Source organism: Calliphora vicina, chromosome 3 (genome assembly GCF_958450345.1).
Source record: "Calliphora vicina chromosome 3, idCalVici1.1, whole genome shotgun sequence".
NCBI classification, from domain to species: Eukaryota; Metazoa; Arthropoda; class Insecta; order Diptera; family Calliphoridae; genus Calliphora; species Calliphora vicina.
Window position 1 is genome coordinate 87086207 of NC_088782.1, and position 25072 is coordinate 87111278.

The 25072-nt window shown below is 32.8% G+C and overlaps 1 protein-coding gene across 1 annotated transcript in view; it reads right to left on the reverse strand.

Annotated features, from left to right (window-relative positions):
* Positions 1-25072, reverse strand: part of kug (kugelei) — a 733937-nt gene that overhangs the window by 646315 nt on the left and 62550 nt on the right. The window contains exon 2 of the mRNA XM_065505961.1: positions 8139-8998. Coding sequence (XP_065362033.1) covers positions 8139-8963 — 825 coding nt within the window. The 5' untranslated portion in view covers positions 8964-8998. The remainder of the gene's footprint in view (positions 1-8138; positions 8999-25072) is intronic.

The following is a 25072-nucleotide window of genomic DNA, read 5'->3' on the forward strand; positions in this document are numbered from 1 at the left end:
TGCTGAGATCCTCTTTGGAAGAAATCTTGTTGCACCACTGCAGGTCCGGAGAGAGGGTAATGTCCCACCAGAGATACCGCCGAAACTAATTGGTGAAAAGGAGTGGCTTAAGATAGCCGAGGCAGCTACAGAAGCATCTAGTAAGCAGAAACACTATTACGATTTGCGGCGCCGGGAATGGACACCCAATATTGGCGATCAAGTGTACTGTCGAAATCATTATCTCTCTTCAGCAGTGGACCATTTCGCGGCAAAACTTGCGCCAAAGTTTAGTGGCCCGTATAAAGTAGTGGACAAAGCATCCAAAAATATAATAATCGTTCAAATAAATAATAAAAAAAAGAAAGTCCACATACAAGACATCAAACCCTTTCATGAACGAGCAAATTAAAATAGAATACAATTAATTAATTCATCCGGCCGGCATCCTATAAATAGCCCCACAAAATTAAGTTTATGATCAGTCTCAAGATGGAAAGGAAACCGACAAGACCTCTGGCTCCCGGCCACATAAAAAAATACTTACGAACTACTCGTATGCCAACCAAAATACAAGAGTATATCCCACCGTTCGAAGCCCGGGTGAACAAAAAACCGACTCAACCCAAAACATCGAGCGCTACAGTGACCGAAGTTACTATCGCACCAGTAGGCCGATCTGGGGACACGGAAGCTAATACTTACGCTCGTACGTTTTGGGAGAACAGACAGCATAAACGTCTATCATCACCACCTCCTCTTGCTCCACTATCCAAAAATAACATCTCCAACAAAGAGTCTGAAAGGGAAGAACTCATTGAACTGCCTCCGTTACTCCCTTTGAATAATGATCCGGAAATAAATCCCGAGGTGCATCCAACAGATGTTTTGAAATTGAGTTGGGCAGAGGAGGTTAATCAGGCCGAAGAGGACTTAAAAAACGATGTGTTGGAGATAACGTCTCCCACCGAGGAGCTTGATGTCTTAATGGAGGAAACTTCGAAGCCATCGGAGGACCTTTTTGAGGGAATTGTGGTGAAAGACCCGGGCGTGAAGAGAAAGATGTGGTATATTTGGCCAACTGGCAGGCCCAAAGTACAGGTCATTGTCAGAAACGGGAAGGTTACTTTGAGGTGCTTAGGGAGGGTGAAAGAATTTTCCTTAAAACAATGAATATATATAAAAAAATAAAAAAAAAAAAAATAAAATAAAAAAATATAAAAAAAAAAAAAAAAAAAAAAAAAAAAAAAAAAAAAAAAAAAAAAAATATATATAAAAAAAAAATAAAAATAATAAGAATAATAATAACATGCATTTTGGTCCGAGCCGAAATCTCTAGGATTTCGGTAAATGTTACCTTCGGGTAGTGCAGATCGTAAGATCGAAACTCGCATAATGCAAAAATGTTTTTTTTTTCTTTTCTTTCTTTTTTTTTAAAGTAAGGGGGGAATGTAACGTGCAGTTACAAAAGTCAATACATCAACATAACATAATTAATACTAATACAATATGTATTAGTATATTATTGTCAATAATTCCTAAACAGTTTATATGAATTCTAATTTGTTGTCAATAATTCCCAAACAGTATATGTGAATTCTAATATAAGACATCTAAGAAAACAGGAACAGGGAGTGAGAATTGAAGTTCCGATCTACTTATACTTTGCGCCCGGGTAAACAAAGCATAATTAGACGAGAGCTAAATTCTTACTTCGTATTAATACCGTAGTTAAAATCTGTAGTTAGCCGACTGAGAGCCGAAGCATTTATCTCGTCGGATCGTACTCATTAGCTAGTCGTAGCCAATAAGTTGTAGTTAGCCGATGAGAGCTGAAGAATTTATCTCATCGGATTGCATCCATAAGCTGTATTTACGAATAATTTGTCGTTAGCCGACCGAGAGCCGAAGCATTTATCTCGTCGGATTGTACTCATTAGCTAGTCGTAGCCGATAAGTTGTAGTTAGCCGATGAGAGCTGAAGAATTTATCTCATCAGATTGCACCCATAAGCTGTATTTACGAATAATTAGTCGTTAGCCGACCGAGAGCCGAAGCATTTATCTCGTCGGATTATACTCATTAGCTAGTCGTAGCCAATAAGTTGTAGTTAGCCGATGAGAGCTGAAGAATTTATCTCATCAGATTGCATCCATAAGCTGTATTTACGAATAATTTGTCGTTAGCCGACCGAGAGCCGAAGCATTTATCTCGTCGGATTGTACTCATTAGCTAGTCGTAGCCGATAAGTTGTAGTTAGCCGATGAGAGCTGAAGAATTTATCTCATCAGATTGCACCCATAAGCTGTATTTACGAATAATTAGTCGTTAGCCGACCGAGAGCCGAAGCATTTATCTCGTCGGATTATACTCATTAGCTAGTCGTAGCCAATAAGTTGTAGTTAGCCGATGAGAGCTGAAGAATTTATCTCATCAGATTGCATCCATAAGCTGTATTTACGAATAATTTGTCGTTAGCCGACCGAGAGCCGAAGCATTTATCTCGTCGGATTGTACTCATTAGCTAGTCGTAGCCAATAAGTTGTAGTTAGCCGATGAGAGCTGAAGAATTTATCTCATCGGATGGCATCCATAAGCTGTATTTACGAATAATTAGTCGTTAGCCGACCGAGAGCCGAAGCATTTATCTCGTCGGATTGTACTCATTAGCTAGTCGTAGCCAATAAGTTGTAGTTAGCCGACGAGAGCTGAAGAATTTGTCTCCTCGGATTGCATCCATAGACAGTATTCACAAATAATTAGTCATTATCCGACCGAGAGCCGAAGTATTTATCTCGTCGGATTCTCTATTAGAAGTTTCACCCATTAACAAACATATTCCAAAGATCCAAGACAGCTCTGTGGTAAACATTTCAAAGGAAGCAGACCTTTGAAGAACCTGGACAGACTAAGCATACCCCGGCTGGAAACAAAAACTGCATCACAAAATGGAGAAACTAATTAAAAACAAAGGATTTACTCATGCAAATTTACTCACATAAATAATGAAAAATTTAACAACGACATGCATATACATATTTCTAATAGACAATACAAGTAAATGAAACAGACAAACAAAAAACACATGGAAAAATACTATACCGTACATGTACTTTAAAATCTTCGCTACCTACATGTACCCTAAAATGTTCACTACGTGAAAATCTTCCCTAAAAAGTTCACTACATGTACGCTAAAAAGAACACTAAACGTAGTGTACATTTCAAAAAGTACATAAACGCTACGAGGTAGTGAATGTATAGAATGTTCCGTACCTTACTCGTAGTGTTTGCGAACATCATCTCACAAACGTAGTGTACGGTATATTGTATATGTACATGTGCGCAAACACTAAAATAGATGAAGGGAATGTGTTCTTTAAATGTACGGTACGAATAACGTACGGTTTATTTTCGAACTCTGTTTCCACCACATTCCTCAAACACACAGAGGGCGTGTGTGAAACGGTAGCAAAGTTCTATGGTAAACTACAATTTTCCTATGGTGGAAAAATTTCATAATTTTGCTGTGCCAAATGAAATATATTTTGACTCCAATAAATTTAGACAATTCTCTAGAAAATTCAATATACCTAAGAACAAATTATTTGTTTTTCACTATTTATTGATATATTTTTTATTTTATTGAAGATTTAAAAATGAAATTAGAAATATATATTTTAGTTTTGTATATTTTATTTATTTTATGTTTGTCAAATATTTCTATTCATTTGTCAAAAATGTGTGTAGCTCTATGAGCTAATGAAATGTTATACACAAAGAATAATAACAAGAAGTGAAACTCTGTCAAAAAAAACCTAAGTCGGTTGTCAAAAAAAACCTAACTATATGAATGTATTGGTAACATATTGTTTATATGTATTGGTGAAAAAACCACTTTCACCACACTCCTGAAACACACATAGTTGTAAAAAAGCGACCTGCTGGTTTAAACCAGCACAAATCGGAAATTTCCCATTTTATGTTAAATAATAGCATCGATGTGATGTTAATTTCGGAGACACATCTTACAAATAGATATAACTTTAATATATCAGGATACTCATTTTATTACACAAACCATCCGGATGGTAAGGCACATGGCGGTACCGGTATCATAATTAGAAACCGATTCAGACACTATGCCCTAGATGCGTTTTCAAAGGATTATATGCAAGCAACATCTATTCGCCTTGAATACTCAGCTGGAGACTTAACTCTGAGCTCTATATATTGCCCACCACGTTTTTCGATGACCAAGGAGAAATTTGAAGAATTCTTTATAACACTAGGAGATCGGTTTCTGGCATGTGGAGACTACAATGCCAAACATACATATTGGGGTTCGCGATTGGTAAATCCCAGAGGTAGACAGCTGTATAAAGCTCTAGTTGATCGCAAAAATTGCTTAGATTTTGTGTCTCCTGGACACCCAACTTATTGGCCAACTGATCCTAGAAAAATTCCTGATCTAATAGACTTCGCCATATGCAGAAATATTATTCGGAATGCAATATCCACAGAAATATCCTATGATCTATCTTCTGACCACTCTCCTGTAATTATTAATTACTGTGAGAGACCCAACATCCTAAGATTTCCTAAGGACTCTTTGTATTTTAAGACAAATTGGCTAAAATATAGGAAATATATCAGCAGTCATATCCACACAAATCCTAATTTACAGTGTGAGGAAGACATAGATAGGACCGTCAATGACTTCACGTCATTGATTGTTTCGGCTCTGGAACACTCTAGGTGCCAGATCCCTCCAAAAACTAATACGCCTATTTCAAGTTCGGATATTGAAAGACTTCTTCTCGAAAAGAGAAGACTCAGAAGAGAATGGCAACATAATAGATCACCTGCTGCAAAGCAGAGGATGTCCGCAGCAGTACGAAAACTGAAAAGAGCCCTTCATTTAGAAGAGGATCGCATAAACGAAAATTATATTAAAAGTTTGACGACTACAAAATACACAAATTTCTCTCTTTGGAAGGCAACGAGGAACATTAAGCCACTGGTAGAGGCACAAAGCGCTTTAAGAAAAGCTGACGGAACCTGGGCACGAAGTGCTATAGAAAAAGCTTCAGTATTTGCTGAACATTTAAGTGAAGTATTTCAACCCAACTCCACGGCAAATGAGTTTGAACTAGAAGAACTGCCAGCTTCAACAATGGCTAATGCAGCCCAATTCGATATTAGTCCTGAGGATGTTAATAGAGTAATTAAAAATAAATTAAACTTGAAAAAATCACCGGGATATGATTTAATAACGCCATCAATGATTAAGAACCTACCAAATGTGGCAATAATTGTGCTATCTATATTGTTTAATGCGATCTTGAAACTAGGAATTTATCCAAAAAATTGGAAAATTTCTCAAATAATAATGATACCTAAACCGGGTAAAGATTTAACCCTGCCATCTTCTTATAGACCTATTAGCCTACTCCCTTGTTTGTCGAAGCTATTCGAGAAAATATTCCAGGAAAAGATAATACCTTTTTTGAATGATGGAAAAATTATCCCAGTACACCAATTTGGTTTCCGTGAACATCATGGCACCATTGAACAGGTCAATCGTTTAACTGGAGAGATTAGAAAATCTTTTGAATTAAAGAAATATTGTTCTGCCGTCTTTTTAGACGTTGCTCAGGCTTTTGACAAGGTATGGCATAAGGGTCTAGTACATAAAATCAAATGTTTACTACCACTATGTACTCATAAATTGCTGGAGTCTTATTTATCGAATAGACTTTTCAGAGTTAAGTACAATGATTATGTGACGAGAGAATACAAGATTGGAGCTGGCGTTCCACAGGGAAGTGTACTAGGACCTACGCTATATTTGATTTACACCTCCGACCTCCCTACGTGCGATAAACTAACAATTTCAACATTTGCTGATGATACCGCCATTATTAGCTCAGACGAAAACCCACTCATGGCATCTAGTCAACTACAGAATTACCTCGTACGTGTGGAGTCATGGTTGAAAAACTGGCGAATAAAGGTAAATGAGCTGAAAAGTAAACATGTTACGTTCGCTCTAAGGAAAGGAAATTGCCCACCTGTCACACTCAACAACGTTAATATACCGCAGTCTGATTATGTCACCTACCTTGGTATTCATCTAGATAGACGGCTTACTTGGCGCCGACACATAGAAACCAAGAGACTTCACATGAAGTTAAAAGCCTCTAGCTTTCATTGGTTAATCAGTGACCAATCAAAATTAAGCCTTGAATAAAAAGTCATCCTGTATAAGACCGTTTTAAAACCAATTTGGACATATGGAATTCAATTATGGGGAATGGCTAGCAACACCAGTATTGATCTTATACAGAGGGCCCAATCTAAAATTCTTAGGACCATGACGGGAGCACCATGGTACATAAGAAATGAAAACATCCACAGAGACCTAGAAGTGACATTGGTAAAGGAAGAGTTCAAGAAAGTCCGTGAGAAATATATTGTGAAGCTGCGAAACCATCCCAATACGCTTGCAAGACAACTTGTGCAGACCCAAACCCGATCCAGGCTCCGTAGAGCAGATCTACCACCCCGCTAAGATGAGTGACAGTTTACCATTATGGCTCTCCTGCTGAAGAGCAAATAGTTTTAATTTTAGTTATAAGATTTGAATACTTATTGTAAGGTCAAAACAGACAGATTCAATAAATCAATAAAGCGTTAAAAAAAAAAATTATAAAAAAATTTTATTATAATTAAATTTAAAAATTCGAACAATTCTCAAATTATTTATTTCATTTTTGACCAGGAAAGGTTTTATAAATAGAGTTTTCATCTTTTTATTCAATAATTTCTGAAAAAATTAAACTTATTTGAATTTTGTATTAATTTTCAATACGAAATTTTACAAATGTGTTTTTTCAGTTTTAATTTCAACACCCAAAAATTTAATGTCAAAAAAAATATATTTTTCGTTTGTGCAAAATATGCATGTTTCGGTTAATTTAATGGTTTAAAATTGTAGAAAAAAATTAAAAAATTGTATGTGTTTGTGAAAGTGTGTGTTAGAATTGCAATTTTATCGCAATTTTCAATAAAAAGTTTTGAAGATAAATCTCTCTCTCAAGTGTGTTGAATTCACATACTACTTGTATGTGAGAAGAGAGAGAGGTTGTTGTTGTAGAAAAAGAGAGAGCCTTCCCTTCTTGTTATTCTTTGGTTATACACCTCATATCTATAAAAAATTTACTTTTCCTCATACTTTTCCACACAAACCCAGAGTTGTAAAAAGCGATCTTAAAAATTATAACAAAATTTTATTACAATTAAATTTAAAAATTCAAAAAATTCTCAAATTATTTGATTTATATTTGACCTGGAAAGGTTTTATAAATAGATTTTTGTGCCGATTTTTTGTTTCAACTATAGAACCATAATAGATATACATACCCAGCAGAAACTTGGTAATGACTTGCAATTACTGAACAGCTTACTTTTCAATGACTACTACATACCACCTGCATTACATATAAGTAGTTTAGTAATGGCTGGCATATAATCTGATACATAAGTACTTGTTTATGAGCTAAAGTCTAAAAAAAACAAAGTAAACAAACAAAACAAATAATCAGTTATTTTTTCTCAATTTGCCCATTTATTTTATTGCATGTTTATTTTTAGATAAACAGATGAGTGAAAACCATTATTTGATGCACAATAAAATAACTAAGCAGTGGTGTAGTGAGTAGAAGAGCAGACTAGCAAACGGATAATTGTTGGTTCGACTCTTGGCTGCGACTTATTTTTTTTTTGTTTGCAAATACAAAATTCTATAAATAACTCTACAACAAAACAACTTATTTAACAGCCTATTTGTAAGCGAGGGTGGTAAGTACTTGCGTCTAATGACATCACCGTGTTAAAATAATGAGTTAAAAAGCTATTGTGTAAGTAGTGAATAGTAGGTATATTAGCTTTTTATCTCATTACTTTTCAATGTAAGTTTTTGCTGGGTATTTATTTACGATTGGCCTTACAGTGATCTACTATATAATAGTTAAGAATGTGATAGGCTGATAGCACACAGATTGAATTGGTAATTATATTCATATTTTAAAGAGAATGGTTTTTTATTAAGTACATATTTTTAATTTATTAATTAACGTTTAACTTATAAAATGTTACCTTTTGTATATTAAGATGCACTTTAGCCTTACTAGATTGGTGGTTGTAATGGCTAAGGGCAGATCCTCTGTCGACAGCGAAGACAACAATGTCAAGTTGTTGATCTCCTAAATGTTCTAATAGCCTTACATTTGATATAACACCTGTGGAAGGGTGAATAGCAAAGTAAGTATTGTCATCCAAGAAACTGTAATAAATTTCTCCATTTAAACCAAGATCTGCATCTTCGGCAGTTACGCTTAATATTTTGCTATGAACTGGAAGATCCTCAGATATAGTGACAGAGTATTCAGGAGGATAAAATAGTGGACTTAAATCATTACGATCAAGTACTTGAAGATACATTACGCACTCATCCTCATACGACTGTTTTTGTTTATTTTCTGGGCATGATATAAGGGCTTTAACATTCAATACGTAGTCTTCATTCTTTTCTCTGTTTAATACGACGTTGCTGGTTCTTGTTCTGATAGCCAAAAATGCAAAATTTCCAACTATTCTCTCCTCAGCTTTAAAAAGTTTATCTCTATCTCCGGATATAATTCGAAAAATTACATTACATTTTTTTTGTATATCTATACCAATTCTATAATCATATAATTTTTGTTTTGCATAAGTTTTACCAATGCTATTTTCTGGAATGGTTACGTTGTATGCATTTCTAGTAAATTTGAATATGTTGTTTCCTTTAACTTTTGACACAATTTTAGTCTTCAAATCATAGTGAGCACTGCAAGAAGTCTGAACGATGGACCATAATATCAGAAGTATCTTCAATACTGTTGAAATGCATTGGAATGTATTAGCATAACGTTGGAGCCTCATATTAAAATATTCTTGAGGTTAAACATTATTATTAACTGAAAATAAAGAAAATAAAAACATATTATTATTAAATTTCATTTTATCAATAAAAATAATGGTTCAATAACTTTTGTTCAAACTTGAATTTATAATAATTTCCAGAGAAATAAAAACAAATATGATCATTCACGGGAATTACCGTAATTTTTTAATAATAAATAAAGCCAAAACCAGTATTTTTTAAAAATAATCGTCTAAAATTCTATAATGATTCAAAACGTCCGACTAAGCTAAATTTGGAAAAAAAAAGTGTAATAATATTTTTTAAATTAAAATGTTTATAAACAAAAATTTTCATTATTTTCTCTTCTTATACAGTAGTAGACAAAAATTCACGAGTAGTTGAAATTTTAGTATACACATTATTTCTAGCACATAACAACTGGTCTGATATTTTCCTTTTGTTAATTGTTAAGCACTCTATTTACTACTAGTTGATCGCCCCGGCTTCGCCCGGTAACATTTACTAATGTTATTTCTTCAAGTTTCTCCAACCCACATACACCTGCCTGTTCTTATTTATTTGTACTGCATACTTTAGGGAGCTTTTTTATTACAGTTGACTGAATTAAAAAAAAAATGTCCGAGTTTTACCTGGAATTTTTTTTCATTACAAACCACCTGCTGAAAATTTTAAATCGAATAAAAAAATCAGCCAAATCGCTCCAGCCGTTCTCACGTGATGCCATTACATATATGGACCATTTCATTTTTATATATATAGATTATCTGGTAACTCACTATGAAACTAACGGAACTTTTATATGTTTTTTGAATCACATCTGAACGAAGAGATTTTGTGAAATAATTAAATTAAATTCTGATATTAAAAGAAGAAAATTAAATAAATATTCAGCCCAATTATGAATAAAAAATTCCGCGGGAGTTTGTTCCCCGGGAGTTTTTTCCCATTGAATTTGAATAGGAAAAATGAGAAAAGGGAAAAAACTCCCGGGGAATTTTTATTCATAATTGGGTTGATAGGTAATCCTTTTAATTTCTTTATTACAAAAAAACACGAAATAAATTTTCAGTTACTTTACAATAGAGATATTTCCATACCTGTGATTTAATCAATGTGATTGAAAAATCACTGGTAACAACATTTACTGAATATAGCAAGTAACAGGTACATTTAAGTCATTCTTTCATATTTTTCAACATACTGTTAAATGTCGTTCTTTTATACATACATATTTTTCAACATTCACTGGTAACGATTTAAAAAAAATCACTGGTAACAAATGGAGAAAGTAGCAGGTACTTTTAATGTCGTTCTTCTACGTATTTCAACAAACTGTTAAATGTCGTTCTTTTATTTATACTGAAATGAATGAAAATCCGCTCCATAGCTATATCTCCGACCAGTGTTGCCAGAAAATGAATTTGAAAATATGCTAAAACTTGAAAAACTAAGTACTAAGGCCCTAATTTTGTAAATCACTTGCGTTAAACGCTTCACCAACGCTGTTGTGAACGCGTAACAAAAAAATATAAAATTTTATAAATCACTACGGCATTGCGTTTAGTCAACGCCGAAATATTAGGATGTCACTTCTATTGTCAAATCTCTACGTAGCCGTGGTTGCCATTGTATAAATTGATACTAAAATTTAAAATAAAAACATACAAAAAGATGTACTTATATCGTGTTGGCAATACTGTAAGCCAAACAGCTGTATGGCGTTTATTTACTTTTGAATCCATAAAATATTTGTCCAAAGAAGACACAAAAATATAACAAAATAAATATTAAAAACATAAAAGTGAAGTTTTCTGCTGGGGTAGAGAACGATACTTGTGGAAGCTCAGTACCGGAATTCTGTAACTTTTTAACGACAAAATTTTGTCGTTAAGTTATCAAAATTCATAAGTTAACAATACTTATCGTTAAGAGATACTCCGAATTGAATTATACGGATTATTTTCGTTAAAAATAGTCGGTAAATAACGACATTTGTCAGGTTAACAACAAATAAAATGTTCTAGTTAAGCCATAACGATAATTGTTAAGAAGTTAGTTTTGTAACATAAATATTTGAAATAAGCCGTTCTTTGAAAGTACGATTAGTCAACCTTTTTGTGTTCGTTAGATACAGACTGATTTGAGTTTTAAATATACAAATTAACTTGCCTTAATTATCATTTGCTTTTAAAAAATAGTATTCGAATTTTAAGAGCAACTTTTATATGGGGCATAATATCCTTATTTAACACATTTCTGGAGTGTATAATGTTTATCCCTATATTAAAATTTCCTAGTGAGCAATTTATTTAGCGATGTGATACGAGTATAAACTTATATAAAAGCTAAAAAATAAGACCGTTTTTTTAGAAGGAAATTCATCTGAATTTTTCGACGGTCCTTATAACAACAAATATCTAAATTCTGAATCAATGATCACTTGTGGTGGCATAGACATATGGATTACACTGGGTTACTTTGATATTTAGAAAAAAAACCTCTTGTTCTTCTGTTTTCAGTAGGTTTCGCGAATATATGTATTTGGGGAGCTGGTGTTTGATTTTTAAATATAAATGCGATTATTTATATACACGACTACAATTTTATCTACGAAAATACAGTGTACATTTTAATAAATAAAAATTATTTTTTTAATTTTAAAAATAATGAAATTTATATTTTTAAAAATATATGTCGTTAATATGTATTACCGAGAGAAATCGTTAACTTCAAATACTGAATATTAAATTCGTTAGAGCAACCGATATTTTTCGTTACTTAACGACATCGGTAGGAATATATAAAAACTTACAGAATTGCGGTACTGGGCAGACATTTGATGCTAGTCCAAACCTAAAGTAGTTACATAAGTATGTTTATTTCAGAAACAATTATATTTAAAAATGTTTAAATATTTGTTATTTTTTTTAAGAATATTTGACCACTTTTTAAACTAACGCCAAGAAAATTGAAGCGTTAAATTTGACAATCAAAGTGACAAAAAAAGTAAGCGTTGCGTTGTATAAAATATACAATTTCAAACAACTGCAATCACAATAACGTAAGAATCAGATGTTACAGCGCGAGCAGTCACTTGGTTGAACGCAGTGATTTGCAAACTGTAATTTAATGCAACGCAAAGAAAATGGAGGCGTTGCGTTTTATAAAATTAGGGCCTAAATGTTCTACAGAAGGAAAAAAAAAAGTGATAAATTTTTAATGTGTAATGATCTCAGATATGGCACAGAGATGCTATGCGATCTGGCAACACTGCAGCCAACTTCGGCTGGCATTGCATTCAAGTGTTCATCACACTATGATCGAAATTGGACGTGTTTTATTTTTACTCCGTTAATTCGTTATTTTAATGATTTTTTCGGAAAATAAATATAAATTACACCTGTTTATTAATTACGCGAAAGGACGCTTTTATTTTAATAAAAAATCAAAACAAGAACTAAAAGACAAATAAGTGAAAATTCTTTATTTTTTTTTTTGAACTTTGTGCATTAAGCTAGGTACTCTGTTCAAAATTTCGTGCGAAATGCTGTCAAACTACATATAAAATATTTGGAATGAAATATATGCGAAATAATTTCGCAAAAGTTGTACTCTGTTTTTATTGTGGAAAACATGTGAAATACATCTGGCAACCTTATTTTTCCACACGAAATAACATACGCAGCACTTCTTTCGCACGAAATTAAAAGCAACAGCTAGCTGTCAAACAACATATAAAATTTTTCGCATGAAAAAACCATGATTTTTCGCAAATATGAACAGAGTACCTAGCTTTAACTATTAAATATAGATCAAGAGTGTTAACTAAAGTATTACAACTACTCTTTAATGAGTCTCTTTAACGAAAACAGTGAGCGAAAGTTAAGTGTAAACGGCAGAAATGCATACGTTACAGTTAATGGAGATGAAAAAATTTAAACAAAACAAACAGAAGAATAGATGACAGCTTGTTTTTAAAAGCCAAGCCTGTTAACCGTGCTCGTTCTTGTTCCCCCGCATTGTCAATAACAAATGATTGTCAAACGAAAGAAAACCCAACAGCTTCAGAAACGAAATCCACCACACCGACTACAAATAAAATTAACCCATTAAACGGCGCTATACCCAAGATTAGTCAACCATTAAATAAATATAATAAATCCCAAATACAGTCTTCGAAAGCGGCACCCTTGGCTAAATTATATAAGGATAGTGAACCTGCTAGACTAAACAATGAAAATCGTTTTTCTATTCTGGAATGTGAAACAGATGAACCAGTAAATAAAATTACCTCTACAAAACCACCCCCTATTTACTTGAGAGAAAATAATTCAAATTCACTGGTTCAGAGCCTGATCTCATTAATAGGAGAGAACTCTTTTTACGTTATCCCAATCAAGAAAGGCACGATTCATGAAACACAGAATGAATTTTGTAATAAATATTATTAATCGAACATGACTTTTTTCCCAAACTTTTTCATTCAGAATAAGAATATGTTCATAAATATTATAAAATTGTTCATGACGGAAATTTTAGCATTTTTTCCATAAACTTAATAATATTTTATAATAAATTGCATTATCTAATGAATTAATTCATAACTATTTGCATAATAGCCATATATTGGCCAATATTTTAAGATGAATCAACAATATCTGAAACTTAAAAAATATCATTAAATATAATAAAATACCCATAAACATTAAGCATATCATCCCCTTAAACAAATTCAATCAATTTCGCACATATTTTCTCATTTTGCAGCTGAAAATCATAAAAATAAATAAAAAATTTTCCAAGAAAATTTCAAACATTTTTCAACAACATAAAAATTTAAATGAAAATTGATATTATATTTTTCAAGCCTTCTAGATTTAATTTGAAAAATAAAATATGAAAAAATTCTTAATATTTAGGAAATTATGAATTGAAATCAATGAAATCAAATCATAATATTTATGTTGAAACTTTTTTCTGTGCAGGTCAATAGTGAAAACGATTATAAAAAGGTTGTTAACTTTACAAACTCAATGAATAACATGATGCAAGAAATGCTTAAGATGCAATCAATGTTATTGCAGGCTGTGCTTAACAGACCATGAACTGCCTAAGAATATGTTTTTGGAACGCTAACGGTATTCGCCAACATAAAAACGAACTCGAGTATTTTCTTAAAAGTCATGAAATTGATATAATGTTAGTTTCGGATACCCATTTGACGTCTAGAAGTTTATTTAAGATAAATGGATATGTTTTTTATGGCACAAATGATCCAAGAGATAGAGCATGTGAAGGCTCTATAATTTTAATTAAAACCCGTATCAAACAATTCAATGTGTGATATTTGTGAAGGTTATCTTCAAGCTAAGACAATCTGTATGGATGATTGCTACAGAAACCTATTAATTTCGTCGATATATTCAACTCCAAGGTTTTCGATTACTGAAAACAAATATGAAAATTTTTACGAATCACTAGGACCCCGATTCCTGGCAGCTGGCGATTATAATGCTAAGCATACTCACTGGGGATCAAGACTTTTAACCCCGAAAGGTCGCGCTTTGTTTAATACAATTTCTAAATTGAATTTGAATGTGCTGTAGAGCGTAGAACCAACATACTGGCCTACTGACCCAAGCAAAATACCCAATGTCATTGATTTTGCAGTTACAAAAAATTTACCAATGGAACTAATGTAGGTTAAATCTTCATTAGAATTATCCTCGGATCACTCACCCACCTTTGTTACTCTATTGAACCCCCGAGAAATAGTATCCCCGACTGGTCACTATGCAATATCAAGCACGAAAATAAATTGGTTGAAATATAGAAAATATATTAGTACACACAGTACAGAAAATATATCGCTAAGAACACCAGAAAATATCGATATCTCACTTAAAAATTTTGAACAAAACTTAGAACTTGCTGTTGAACACGCCACTCAAATAACCCAACAACTTCTGCAAATTCTGCAGACATTGAATAGTTATTAGCTGAAAAAAGAAGAGTTCGTCGAGAGTGGCAACTCTACAGATACCCTCAACTTAAAACGGAGCTTAGAAAATGTCGCAAACGCCTCGATATGCTTCTTCACAAACGCAAAACTGACTCAATTAATAAATATCTGGAGAACTTAGATGCCACCCAGTACTCAAATTACTCTCTATGGCGAGCTACAAATAAATTAAAAAGACCAGTTATGAGCAGACCAGTTAGAGATCAACAAGGCTATTGTTGATTTAAACTCCAAAAAAGCACCTGGTATTGATAAAATCAGAAACAAGATGATCCTCGAGCTACCCCAAATTGCATTAAGAATAATCCTATTTATTTTTAATACTATATTACGCCTTGAATATTATCCACCAGAATGGAAGGTTTCTTTAGTTACAATGATACCTAAGCCTGGAAAAGATCACACTAAAGTGGAATCATATAGACCCATTAGCCTATTGTCAAATATATCAAAGCTATTCGAAAAACTCTTAATGAACAAGTTAAAGCCGATAGTGAATCATTTTGATTATATTCCAACTCATCAATTCGGATTTCGAGAAAAACATAACACCATAGAATAAACTCACAGGCTGGTAGATATCATATCTAAGACATTTGAAGAAAAAAATATTGTTCTGCGCTCTTCATCGACGTTTCGCAAGCCTTCGACAAAGTATGGCACGAAGGATTATCGATTAAAATAAAACAATATTTACCAGTGAACACACACAAGCTTCTAGAAAGTTATTTAAGTCATCGATAGTTCGTTCTTAAAGAGGGATACTTCATAAGTTCACCACAGCCTATTGAAGCATTCGTACCCCAAGGATGTATATTGGGTCCCTTCCTATATTTGCTATATACTTGTGATATGCCTACAAACAGTCGAACCCACATATCAACTTTTGCTGATGACACAGCTATACTAACCATTCATGAAAACCCCCAAGAAGCATCTGTACTTTTACATGACAATATACTCGACATAGAAAGGTGGTTAAAGCAATGGAGAATAAAAGTAAATGAGCAAAAATATATACATCTCACTTTCACATTGCGTAGAGAATATAATACCTCAACAAACTGAAGTTAAATATCTAGGTCTGAATCTAGACCAGTGATGTTCAAAAATAAAAATGAAGATTTATTGGTGAGAGAGCTACCCAGCAAACATAATGTCAAACACTTAAAATAAGAACAAAATAAAGAATGTTTAGAGTTAGAATTTGTGTCAGATATAACCAATTTATTAAGGAAATGAAAGAATATACATTATACGGCCGAAATTCTCTCAAATTTTTTATTTATTTTTGACATTCACCTTTATTCTACTTGGCGTCGTCGACATCGTCGTCAATATTGAGTCTAAAAATGGTATGTGTTTCTCCGAAATCGATAACAATTGGTAACTTTTGACAGAATTTTATACTTTTATAAGTCGGGTTAAAGTACAAAACGCTGTCAAAAGTTACCAATTGTTATCGATATCGGCGTAACATCTACCATTTTTTGACTCAATATTGACGACGATGTCGACGACGCCAAGTAGAATTAGGGTGATTGTTGTTTTGTGTTCAATTGTAATTGAAACGCGTGTGTTTGCTATGCTTCGTCCAAAAACCAACCAACAACAATGCTTAATGAATTTCTGAAAAAAATGAGACATTTGTTATGCTCTTTTAAAGAGAATAAGAATATGTGTGTTGTTACTCAGCGCGAAAGCACAATGAAATGAACATCATTGATCTAGACCGACGTCTTACCTGGAAAAAGCATATAGATACGAAATTGACTCAAATGAAGTTAAAATTTACTGGCTAATTGGTAAAAACTCGAGATTAAGTTTAGATTGCAAACTTTTGCTGTACAGCTCAATAATAAAACCCATATGGTGCTATGGAATTCAATTATGGGGCACGGCCTCAGCTTCTAATATTGAAAAAATTCAAAGATTCCAAAATAAAATATTAAGAATGATAACAGCAGCGCCTTGGTATGTGAGAAATATTAACATTCATAAGGACCTAGGGTGTCTTCCTGGTGAAAAATGAAATAAAAAAACAAGCGGAGTCATATTTGAAAAAGTTAGAAGTTCACCCTAACCCACTTGCACGAACATTAATGAGAAGTAATGGCTACATCCGACTAAGAAGAAGGAATCCAACAGACCTCCGCTGATGATAGGTTAGGTTAGGTTACGTGGGTTGCTCGCAAGTTAGCGAGTTCACTCTGATGATAGGATCTATAAATTACGTAAATAAAAATTAATATTTAGATTTAAGATTTGATCAAATTATTGGTAGTTCACATTATTTTGTACAATAAATAAAATATGAAAAAAAAATAAAAAAAAGTGGCATTGCAACTACATCTAGGCTAAGGACAAAAGAATGTATTTCCGGCATTCTTAATTAAAACGTGGAAAGAACATTACAATTCAGGTGTGGGGTGCAACAAATATAGTGTTTAAACTTTATAATTTGTACCACCTACAATCATCCGAAAGTAATGAATTAAAATGGATTTGAGACCATCACGCCAGGTAATGATGTCCAGACTAATGACAGCCGGAGTTGATTACCCTGAGTCGGACTCCCTGAGCCAACTTAGGGTAATATATGAAAGGGAATTCAACGCCAGAGATAACGTCACAACGGAGACAACCAACAATACCGATTCCGCAGAAACTAAAGATGGTGCTCTCATATTGTTGGAGGCTGTTGCACACGAGGCAACGAATGCAAACACGGAAGTCGGCATTCTATTACATGCAACCGCGGTTTATAATGAGGCCACCGACGTCAATTATAATACTATTGCAGACAACACCAATGCTACAAGTGCTCTATCTGCTGTCCCTGGTATCCCTGCTGCTGAGAATTCAAACAATGCCGTACATACTGCCGCTGCCTCCACTGCCGCAGTAACCACTCCCGATGTGCTCAACACTGCCGTAAAACCAAATCTTAGAATGAAAATCCTAAAGTTACAGCAAGAGATTAAAACACTCGAGGCTAACGAACGCTGCGAATCATACACTCGCCGCATAGACCTATCCGAGCTGGACGACCACTACGATGTAACAAAGTGCTTTGACCAGTTTGAGGATTACACTGGTCGCAGACTTGAGGTCACTGCAAAGAAACACGCTGCAAATTTGGGTCTGATGGAATACACTCAGATTAAGTCAAGCTTGGTGGAAATGTTCAAACGCAGTGTGTCTCGCCACGATGTGTACCGACAGCTACGGGCACGAACGTTGAAACCAAACGAATCATGCCTTAGCTGATACCATTGACGAACTGGTCAAGCGAATGGACCGGTAGGAACAGTGGCGCCATTTAATGCGCCCAAAAACAACAAATGCTGGTACAGCCAACAAACTGATGTCAACTGAAGCCAGTGTAGGTGTGGCCCGTAAAGCAACAGTCGCAGATGTACGCTATTTTAATTGCTCTCAATTTGGTCACTATCAGAACCGCTGCCCAAAACGACCTGCAAACTCGTGCTTTATATGTGCAGAGAACATGTGGACGCCTATAAAATGGTAAGTGTTGCCTTTTTTAACAAAAATAAGCGCACTGTAGTAAAAAAATATTCATTCTCTGTTCGATACTGGTTCTTGATTGAAAAAAAAGTGACTTCATATTGCGGTGTGGGTAACTATTAAATGTGAAATCAGTTTTCGAAATACTAAAGTAATACATGTTTTTTCTATTTTGCCAGATGAAGAATCTGTGGTGCCACTGCTGATAGGACGGGATTTACTAAATAAAATGAAAATTAATCTCTTTTACTTATTGACTATTAATAACCTTACAATTATAATTTGGTGAAGATTTTGAAAAAACTTTTCCTTCACATTATATAATAATTATTTAAACCTAACAATAAGTAAAATATTATACAAAACTATTTAAAAAATATTGTAAATATGTAAATATTAAACGCATTTGAGTGCCCGATTTTGGGACTATATTTGCAAAAAATGTATTTTATTAACTGTTTGTTTATTTGCAGTTTAAGTTAATAAATTTTTTTTGATAAATAAACGAAAAAAAATGAAAATTAATCTACATATCTGTGGTCATAAGCAATAACCACCTAAGTCGACTTAAGAAAGATTTGAGTTATATATGCTACATTATTCTGTTCATAGAACTGTATGTATACGTGAAATCCCTACATTCCTAACTTTCTTATTTAAAAAGTTATTAATTAGAAACATATTGGCTTAAGTTCTAAGGAAGACTATTGCATTTACAATAAGCGCCAAAATATACTTAAGAAAACATTCAATTATATTTTATATTGTTTAAATAGCTTATAATGACTTTAGTTGTTATTGTATATTTTTCACGAAATAAATTTTCATAAATAAGAGTGCTGTTTAAGAGCCAAACTAAAGATAAGCGATTATTGCAAATTGGCTTAATTACTTGACATGTCAATTTTTAAATATGTAATAACAGCTTAACTCAACATATGCTAAGCAACAATCAAAACACTTACTTTCAACAAACGCCTAATCAGACATTAGCATTTTCAATTTAGTATTTCTGAGTTGCATTAAGCGATGATATTTGTTTTTATTAAATATTTCTCTAATAAATAAAGCTTTTATTATCATTTTTTATTTTAGCATTGTGTTGGTAAGAATCTTTGATTCTGCATTATACTTTTTCTAATGCACTCTTTTATTTTTTCAGAAACGCTTTTATAAATATAAATTGCTTTTTCTCAAAAACATGTTTTTTGAATTAGGCGGTTATTGCTTGTGACCACAGATATATCAAGAATAAAATGTTTTTGTTAACTACCATAAAAATACTTTATTGAAAATGAATTTGAATAATTTTAATAAAAAACCGAATGAGAATATTATCAGTGCGCTTATGTTTTTTAAAATATATAGAGATCCGAAAAGTGTAGTTATGGTTCCAGCCGCTGTTAGTAGTAATAATATTACAGATATTGTACCTATAAAGAGATTTGATGAAAATGAAAATGTTTGTAAAAATAGTAGGATATTGAAAGAAATTAATAATATAAACTCTGTAAAGACCATTAACGTTGTTTTTTCTGAAATGAAAGGTCCTGTCGATGATGACGTGTCTTTATTGAATATTGTCGAAGAAAATGAAGGTTGTGAAGAGTTAATGCAATTAATTTGTACGGTTGAGACAGATATTGAAATTGACGTGAATGATAGGCTAAATCGGACAGATGCTTTGACGCATAGATCGCTCATTAGGGAAAGTTATTCTGAGAGTATGAAAATTAGACTGACTAACGATGTGCCTGTGTATAGCGACCCAAGGCGCCTTTCGTATCGTGAACGCAGTGAGGTGAAACTTAAACTCGAAGAACTTTTACATAAAGGGATAATTCGTCCTAGTGAATCCCCATATGCTTCGCCAATTGTGTAAGTAAAAAAAAGAGTGGTGACTTAAGAATATGTGTGGACTTCAGGGCTTTGAATCGAATTACATTGAAAGAAAACTACCCGTGGCCGATTATAGAAGACTGTCTAGACTATCTAGGAAACAAGAAGTTTTTTCTACATTGGATCTGGTGAACAGTCGATTAAATATACAGCGTTTGTTACACCGATGGGCCAATTCGAATACTGTTACATACCATTTGGCCTGTAAAATTCGGGGTCTGTATTTCAGCGTTTTATTAACAGGGTCCTAAGAGACTTTTTTGAATCGGGGAAGATTGTAGTTTACTTAGATGACATTAGCATTGCAACTGAAACATTCAAGGAGCACTTAGATATTCTTAGGAATGTGTTACGTACTTTAAGGGATGCCGGATTAAAACTTAACATGAAGAAAAGTAAATTTGCATACGGTGAACTAGATTATCTAGGCTACCCACAGTGGGAAAAATCACCAATCTAGCTTATAAAAAATCGTATCTTTTAAACTATTGATCTGAGGAGTAAGAAATGTATGAAGCGATTGTAGCTAATAGAGTGATCTTTAAATATATTGTATTTGTAGACACCCATTACAGGTGCACCAAAAGTAAGGTTTTAGTGGAAATTACAATTTTTCTTGATATTAAAGTTCAACAAAATAAATAAAACTCAAAAAAATAATAAAATTTCCATTTGGGAATTTATATTGAAAACAAAAACAAATTTTAGTTTTTATTGTCGTTTCAATATAAATTCCGAAACGAAAATGTTTATTTTACTTTCAAAAAACAGGCAAAAAACCCCATAAAACAAACACTTGAATATCGCCCACAAGTTATATTTGTTTAACCCTATTTATATATGTAAATATCTCAATTTTAAACATTGTTTTGGTCCTAGTTATTTGAATCCTGCATCTATTGTGGTGAAATTAAGGACGGCTACACCAGTAACCCTAATGGTTGAGTATCCCTAACAATACGATTATATAGGAAATTAAATGTATTACACAAGAAATTAAACGTATTTACAAATGTAAATAGTGCCAGGGTTCGTAGAAAAATATTGGTGCCAGAGACAGAGGGTTAAACAATTGCTTAAAATTCTACTTTGTGGCACTTTGTGGCCTAGTTTCAAATTCAAAAATTAGTTTGGCGGCAATTAGGGGTACAAAAATATACTTTTATATATTTAACTGCAAAAGGTATAACTAAAATCATTTTCATTACAACAAATCATGTACTCGTAATCTTTAGGACTTGTTTTATCCAAATATAAAGTCTAGGTTCAATAGCGCAATAAAACTTTTCATAATACATTGGGTGAAACATGAAACCAAAATCCCTCATGAACGTACTACTTATTCATTGCATACATTTACGGCCCTGTATTTTCATAATTAACATATCAATCGAAAAATGTTGAATGCATTTTTAGTAGCAACTATCATAGAATTATTCTATGCTATAGGTTTATAAATTTGAAAAAAAAAAAAATATTTTTTATAAGCTAGATTGGTATTTTTCCCACAGTGCTACCGAGTGAATGAAAATGGCATACGACCGATCAATGAACATATTAGGACAATTCAGGAATATCCGATGCCTACGGATTTTGAGGAACTGCAGAGATGTTTAGGACTGTTTTCGTACTTTAGACGTTTTGTCCCGGAATTTTCAAGAATAGCAAGACCTTTAACCAACCTAAGAAATAAATCATTTAATTGGACAGTCGAATGCACGGAAGCTTTTCAGATTCTGAAGGAAAAATTACTGAATTCAATTTAAAAATGTTCGACAAAATTTTATTTTTTTTTAATTTGTTCATAGGTCATAAACATCATTTAATTTCACCGAAATGGTTTTTCTCGTTTTTTAAAATTCAGTCCAGTTCAATGTATATTCAAATTTGCTTAAATCTAATTTCATCCCTATCTGACAATCTCTGTATACTCAATTCATAGTATATTTTGAAGCCCATAATAACTCAAATTTTATAAGCTTTCCATCAATGTATAATTTCGTATACTTTTCTTGTTAAATTTAAGCTAAAGCATTGTTCCATAATAATAATAATAATTTGCTTTGGTTGTTGTGTGGTTTTTTGTCGTTTATTTTTTTTAAATTTCTAATAACCAATTGAATGCGTCTCTCAAAGACCTTTCATATGATACCAAATTTACATATACTTCCTTTGGAAGAAATATGGAAAAAAAACCTCAAAAATGGACCTTTTTATCCTTTGATCCAGCTCGCCAAATATTGACCCCAGGACGAAAAAATTTCAAAACGTAGTCTTAGAATGAATCAAATTTTCATTTTATGCGGGAACATCGATACCTTATTTTTTCTCCACCCTAATGTACATACAGTGGTGGCCAGGAATTTAAGACAAAAATTGTTTGCTAAATTCCACGTGATTGTCAATTATTTTTTCAAATATTTCCACAAATATATATGCATGAGGACTGTTTTAACACACAAGTGTGTTTTATTCGACTGTGTCAATTCATACATATTCACCACGAACACATAACATTTTTCTACAACTTGACCAAAAATTTTTTTTTTTAAATAAACATATTTTCTCACATTTATATCATTATATTTTTATTATTATAAAATATTCACACCAAATTTCGTATTTTTAGTTCCATTAGTTTCGGTCATATCATGTTATTAACAGCGGATGTTCGCTGAGGTGGGTCAACGTATTTCCACATATCTTTGTCCATATATGTTTTACCGATTTTTCCAAACATTTTTCAGAAACTAGAAACATTAATAATAAATTTCATACCCTTAGAGGTCCTTTTCTTTTGGCTCTATCGCACTTAAAATTCAGTTGATGAAAAAAATTCAAGTATTTGTCTTAAATTGGTGGCCACCACTGTATGTATATGTTAAAAATTCTGCAAAATAAATACTTCTCTGGTGTTAAGTAATAGTTTGGATTTTCATCATCGCTTGATGTAAAAACTTCCAAGGAATCTTCATTTGGTCAAATCGGCTCTAATATTTTTCTTGGAGCTCTGCTTCTCCTTCAATAGATACCTATTATTATCCAAAAATATGTATTGTATGTTTGTTACTTTATAATTAAATCAAAAACTTACCTCTCCATACTGAACTTTACTTTAATGTTTTATATTTTAATTTTTTCTTTATATTTTACAATTTACAAGTATTCTTTTTTTTATCTTACTATTAATGTTGCAAAAAAATAACTGTTATTATTTTATTGGTATTTCTGCAATTCTGCAATGAGAAGCAGACGTGTTTTTTATTCGCTCCGCGATTTAAGTGGTTTCAGTGAAAATTTAAATAAAAAAGAAAAATTTTGCGATTGGACGCAAAAAAAAATAAATATTTCTCTAAGTGTTTATATAAACAAACAAATAAAAAAATATACAATATAACAAAAAAAATAAAAATTTGTTTAAAAGTTCTTTGTTTATTTTCTTTTTTCAAATTTCGTTAAATTGTGTGAGCATATGAACTCTCATAATGAGAGTAGACTCAGTTTAAACGGCAGAAATGCCTACATATTTTTGAACGGGGAGGGTGAAAATAGAAGTGCTAACAAAAATATAAGAGATCCAGACTTTAACAAAAATGATTTAACCGCCAAACCGATTGAGAGAGCGCGCTCTTGTTCCCCCGTGATACAAATACATGAGAACAATATTGTACACACATCATCACCTAGTAATGCTTGTTTAGAACAAAGCATAAAAGAAAATAAAAAGTATTCTGGTACAACAACAAATACTGCAGTAGATATAACAGAGTCAACAATGATAAATACACAAGCTTATGATAATCCACTAACAACACCTAGCGAGAGTTTTAATGTATTTAACACTGAAAATACCGTGATGCAATATAATGGTACATCAAGGGGTGCTATACCTAAGGTTGGAAATAAGATAAGTAAAACTAAATCTCTAGTTCAAACAGGTATGCTTAGATATATAAGAATTAATAAGCGAAATTTAAGTCCCCAGAAAAGTTTGCCTTCTGAGAAAAAGCTAAAAATTACTGATAACCCCTTGAAAAGTAACCGTTATGCTCTCTTGAGTGAGGAAGATTCTAATCATCAAAAAATTATGATAAATCCATCCGTAAACCGTTAAAACCACCACCAATATTCCTTCGTGAAACTAGCTCTAATAGCTTAGTGAAATCATTTATTGAACTCATTGGAAAAAATAATTTTCATATTGTTCCAATAAGAAAGGAGGTGTGCAAGAGGATTGTTATAGAAAAATCTCTCAACACCTAAATGACAATAAGAGAAACTTTTATACATATCAACTTAAGAGTTGCAAGGGCTTGATAGTAGTCATAAAAGGTTTAAAGTCCAGTGTAGATACAAACGAAATCAAGGAGGCCCTGGAAGAATTGGGATATCAGACAAAGAATGTAGTCAATATATTTAATAGAGACAAGGTTCCTCAGCCAATGTTTAGGGTTGAGTTAGAGCCTTATGAAGGGAAATTAAAAAAGAATTAAACTCACCCTATATACACTCTAAGATATTTGTTGAATCGTAGAGTAAATATAGAGGAACCTCTTAAGCGTAATCGTCCAGTTCAGTGTAGTAATTGTCAGGAATTTGGACATACACGTAATTATTGTACCCTACGCACAGTATGTGTTCCATGCGGAGGCCTGC